The 5,778-nt window shown below is 37.3% G+C and overlaps 1 protein-coding gene across 1 annotated transcript in view; it reads right to left on the bottom strand.

The window, feature by feature from the left end:
• Positions 1–1,444: 1,444 nt before the first annotated feature.
• Positions 1,445–5,778, bottom strand: part of cep89 (centrosomal protein 89) — a gene marked incomplete in the record, with an annotated part of 54,239 nt that continues 49,905 nt past the window's right edge. Inside the window, 1 exon segment of the mRNA XM_014017984.1 lies at positions 1,445–2,730. Within this exon segment, the coding sequence (XP_013873438.1) occupies positions 2,553–2,730 (178 nt within the window).

Below are 5,778 nucleotides of genomic sequence, written 5' to 3'. Positions count from 1 at the left end.
CCTCCTGGCACTTAACAGCATATACAACATTGCTCTGTTTGTGCCGGGGCACCGGATCTTTGGGGTGAACCAGCCTTTGCCGTAATGTGTTTTGGGGGTTTGAAAGCTACTGGGACATCATGTTTAGAAAATAAACGTCTCAGTTTCTCTGAAACACCCGCAACATACGGAATAAGCACTGGTTTGGGTCTGGGTTTGGGGTCTTCATTTTCACCTGAAGGTTGCATGGARTCCTGTCTGTGTTTCCTGTCTGCTTTCAGGAAAGCCCAGTCAGGATAACCACACTGCTCCAGGGCCTGTCGTGTGTGTGATTTTACCTGGATTACTGAGATGCACCAGGACCATCTGGAAACTAGTTTTTGAAATTACATCTGATAATGAAAATCTGATCTCCTGAGATTCAGCAGAGCTGATGAACAAAGTTCTGTCCCAAATTCCTCAAAATGCTGACATCTTTCTAATCTGAGGGTGTTTTACTGAAACCAAATGTTAAAACTGAGTTAAAAACTCTACAGATTAAGGTGGCAGAAATACTAAAATATGAACAATTAGAGGCTTTCTGAAAACATCCAACAAGCAGGACTAAAGATGTTTACTGTTGCTGATTTTTAAGCCAGTGTTCAAGTGGTTGAAATGATGTGAACGAGTTCCATGAAAAATAATGTTTCTCATGCATTTAAGGTTTTACTATCCTTAAACTGTAGTCATCTTCCTGTTTTGGGAAAATGTATGTATAAAGCAGTTTATTGGTTACATTTTGTTTAAATGCCAGAAAGAGTGGAAGTCTGAGGGCAGAATGAAGGTACAGTGTTTTACTTCAAAAGTTCTGTTGTGTAAGTTTGTTTGATCATTTTACCTCTCATGTTTTCTGACTGAATGACACAAGGAGTCCCAAGTGGACGTCTGATGGTGTGAAGGATCCTTCTGAATCAAACCTGTTGATGTGTTTCTATGAAAAGAAAGAAAAATGTAACAACAGTGCAAAAACAAATTCATAAAAATGATCCTGGGTGGCCCCTTACATCAGTAAATCTTCCTCTTTAGACAGAAAATGTCTTCAAAGTGTTCAAGGTGAATAAAAGTCACTCGTTTCAGTTTTTAAAAGATGGCTTTAATGTCAGTGACTCTTAAAAACCTGTTAACATCATCAGCATCTGTTCTGAAAAGAACATTTAGAAGTGTTGATAGGCAGCGTTATTTAAAAATTATATTTATATTATCTACAATCAATTAGGAAAACTGCATGTTTTCCCATCACACCACTGTCCCCATCCAGCTGACTTTATCACAAAAAAAAAACAACATAAAAAAACAAATTTGTTTAATTTGTGGTGGATTGACGGTGCGCCTTTGTAAACAATATTATTAATAATAATAATAATAATATGTAAAAAATAAATGCTGAACAGTGTGCATCAGTGTAAAGAAGAGAAAAAGAGGTTCATAAATGTTAAAAACCATTTTATTTAAACAGAAAACACTATAAAGCTCTGGCTGAAACACAAAACATACAAAACATTCTGATCCGTATAAAATTACTACTAGAAAAACAGAGTTAAGAATATAAATGGGCACTTCTATGTGTATAAAATAGTTTCTTTACCCTGAACTATTTATCCCTGTAGAGTTAACATTTCCTTTCATCTGAATAAATCAGTCAGTTTGATTGATGTTGCTTCAGTTTTTGTCCTATTCTAGTTCATTTACTTTGAGCTTGATAAAAAGGACAACCATTCACACACGTGTCCAGTTGGTGGCACTATCAGCTCTGTTGTTCCAGAGAACGTCACAATTTTCCCTCCTGCATCACATTTCTCTCAAGTTCTTCTAGGCAAATTGTCACACTCTGTCATTATTTTTTAAAAATGTTAAAATATACACCTCACTTCTCATCTTTTCTCATGGATCATTTCACCTGCAGCTAAGGCAAAAAGCAGGGCATAACTTTTTTATCAGTGTCTGTCTGTTAACAAAACATTTCATCGTGTCTCCTGGTAGTGGATAGATTCAAATCAAACTCTCAGAAAATGGTGGTAAAGCTTACACCTGATAAACTTTTAAAGTCAGCCCAGTAAAAGACAGCTGACATGACTCATCTATCTTAGATTACCCAAAAATGGTCATGACTCAGTCAATGTTACAGGTCAAATCTGATGTGGTAGTGGCTGAGAGTCATTCAAAACACAAACTGAGTGGTAGATGTTGTAATATTGCATAATGCAGTTTTCAAAGTTTTGCCAAAACAAGCCGTTAAAACTGGTGTGAAAGTTGGCAGGTGATATGTATTTTTTTAAAGGGAAGTTAGTAGTTTAATTTAATTATTTGTGTTTTCTCTGTTTTGTTCTCTACAACCCAGTGTGTTGTAGAGAACATCCACATCCACGTTGATGTTATCCACATAATGAAGTGAGTAAGGAAAACCGATGGATATTCTAGAAAACAAGTTGCTCTTCAAAACCAAAGACAACCTGAGCAGAACGATCACTTCCTCTATGGTGCTGATGATGCAAGCACAAACACAGCTGCTGGTTGTACCTTTTTCCTAAAGTCTTTTAGCAATAAAAATCCAGTCCATGCTTGGACGGATGCTGGGAGGATCTGGTGATCTTATCTAAAACCTGAGCAGGGTCAGAGTTGCCGCTCCCTTCCGAGTCCTGCAGAGTTTCACACATCTGCTGGTTCTCCCGCGTCGCCGCCTGCCACACCACCTCCAGCTCCTCCTCCACCTCCCTGGAGGAGAAGAAACACAGAAATGAAGTTGGTCAGTTGACTGGCTTCATTTACGTCTCGCTCCATCAGAATCTGCAGATTTTTATTAGCAGGAAACTGGAAGAAAAACACCTGCAGGGCGGTCTGGAGAAAACCCAGCATGCAGGTACTGGAAAAATTGGCTTTAAATAAATTCTGAGACGTCATCAGCCATTTCTTATTGCATTCATGCAAGTCAAAAGATTCCCTGATTTCTGCTGTGAGAGTGACAAAATGGCAAAGAAATATTTCAACTCTTTTAAACTGAGTTAATATCTTACCTGTTGCACATAGGTCTCTGAACATCTTTGTTTAAGAAAACAAAGTTTAATTCTGATCAGATTGATGAGCTAATGGCTAGTCTGAGCAGGGCTAAGACCAAAGTGCACAGCTGCTGTCCAACGTGCCCAATCTCATAAACATTATAGCAATTTGTGCTAACGCTATTTTACAAACCGTTATCTGCTGCAGTTTTTAATTTTTTTTGCGTGTGGTTATTTCACATGCAATCACGAATGGAGGCAGCAGCAGCTAGCTGTAGCACTTTTGTTGCAGCTTTGGACATTTCCTGCAATAATATTTTATCTGAGAATAACTGTTGATGATGATGTAAAGGATATAAAATAGCATGAACTGCACTGCCATGTTTTAAAAACAACAGCTAATCTGCTTCAGTCTTGGCCCCACTCAGACGAACCATTAACTCACCAGTTTAATCAGAATTAAACTGAGGTTGTTCACAGAGCTGTCTACAACAGGTGAAAACATACTTTAATAACAGCAGGCATCAGAGGTATAAAAAGTATTCACATTCATTACTTAAGTAAAATATACTAGAGTTTAAAAAGACTTTTTGGTAGTAGAAGGATCAACTCAAGCTTTTTACTCAAATTAAAGTGTAAAGATACTGGTTTTAAAACTGCTTAAAGTATAAAAGTAAAAGTAATGTAAAGGGGGAAAAAAGCCATTACGGATAAAAGTTTAGGCCAGGCCACAGGGCCTTATCGTACACAACCACACCTTGCCAAAAACACTTTTCTAAAGGCAATAATGACTAAAAGATATAGTAAAATGTTAATGTTGAAAAAGTTGCAGTAAGCTACATGTTTCAGCTGCATTTCTCTGCTTCAGTCATCTTCACCCTCAGCTACGTCCGGCTGACATGTCCTGCTGTGTGACGTGACGTGTGCCGTACAGGTGTGATGGATCGTACAAACTATTAGGGTGTCAGAATGTTACGTATTTATACTTCTCGTCAAACCACAGTTAAATTCACGCTATCCAGAAGACGCCATGTATCTAGATAGATTTTTTTCTGAATGATGACAAGCCAAAGTAAAATGAAAATAAAATAAATTTGGGGGAAAAAATGCAAAAAAGTAAGTAATAAAAAGTACTGATAATTGCATGAAAATGTCAGGAGTAGAAGTAAAAAGTTGGCTGAAAACTAATTACTCCAGTAAAGTATGAATAATCAAAATGTCTACTTAAAAAACGTATTTGTGCTTCATTCCTTGACATCTCTCAGGTTGTTAAACTGATTCCAAGCCGGGGATTCGTGCTCCAGACTAACCTTGGGTCTGTTGTTTTTCACTTCCTGCTTTTCATTTGCTTGATCCTTACTTTGAACTTGTTTTTTTTTCTCTGCCAGCACTTTGTAAGGCTCTGAAAGGATCCGACTATAGTTAGAAAATCCTCCAATAAAAAAACAGAAACAAAGTGATGAAGGACATTTCATCACAGAAAACACCGACTCTCTCCTGTTGCCATGGCTGTTATGCTACAACCATGATGCACCGACTTATACTGACTGAAAGCAAATTAAGTCATTTATATTGTAAAAKGATGTCTGTTTTTCTTCTCATTATGCACCGTCAAAACATGATAATCAGTATACTCATATATGTTGCTATAGTTTTGTTTGGTGAATGCATCAACCTGACATGAATATCTCAGCTTTTCAGTAAAGATTTGTGGTCTTTGAATCATCTAGCGTTATTATGTGAAACAGATGATGCTTAGAAACATGACAACAGATTCAAAGAGTTGGTAATTTATTAAGGGATTGTGCTACTCTAATGTAATCCAATGGTTGATGGATTACAGCTCCTCTGTCAGAATCTATCAGCAGATGACGTAGCTAGAGACCCTCACTGGATCCTGGTTCAGTTCTTAGGTTAATGATGAGCGCTGCATGTCTGTAACATGACAAATATTGAACCCATATAGTTCATGTATTTTCTTCAAAGATCAGCTGAACAATTTTTTGGTTCGTTTCTCGTGAACCACGTTGGTTCTCTCAGCTACAGTATCCATCAAGCCGAGAAGATGAAAGGCCTGTGTGAATATTTAAACATGGCCGAAGGCCTGATTTTAAAGGAAACGAACACTCCTCATCACTGTTTAGGCTCGAGGCTTTGTTTCCTTGAATTTGATTTATTTATCTCCTGAGTGAGTGCAAATATGTCTGCAGCACATCAACGTGTCTGTAAGATAAATAGGAATAAACCTATTTTTCTTTTTTTTTAAAGTGTCTCAGAGTGGTATAAGAAACACTTTGCATCTTCTCTTCTCTGGGTAAAGACCGCCACATAGTTTTGATAACTGCATCCAACCTAAACAACCAGGATTGTATGAAAGGCTCAGCACTTGTAAATTTTATTCTTTCATTTTGGTAGTTATTGAGACCACTGAAGCCTCAGTGATGAGAAACACTTCAGAAAACAAAACAAGACACAAGCAAACTAAGCATGAGCCTAAATATTAAATTGAAAATCCCTAAAACCAAGTCTTCTTTTGGCCTGATGTCTTCTCGTTTTGCTGAGGCTAATGATTGGAACTTTTATCAAAATTCATTACCGGTAAATCTCAACACTTTGATTTAATTTCCTGCTTTCAAACACACACTCAAGGACCCTTTTAAAGAGTCGTGTAATTGCTCACTGTATGTACAGTGGTTTGCAAAAGTATTCATACCCCTTGAACTTTTCCATATTTTGTCACATTACAACCACAAACATAAATATATTT

The sequence above is a fragment of the Austrofundulus limnaeus genome, unplaced genomic scaffold (genome assembly GCF_001266775.1).
Source record: "Austrofundulus limnaeus strain Quisiro unplaced genomic scaffold, Austrofundulus_limnaeus-1.0 Scaffold180, whole genome shotgun sequence".
Lineage (NCBI taxonomy): Eukaryota > Metazoa > Chordata > Actinopteri > Cyprinodontiformes > Rivulidae > Austrofundulus > Austrofundulus limnaeus.
This window is presented reverse-complemented; position numbering and strand designations above follow the sequence as displayed.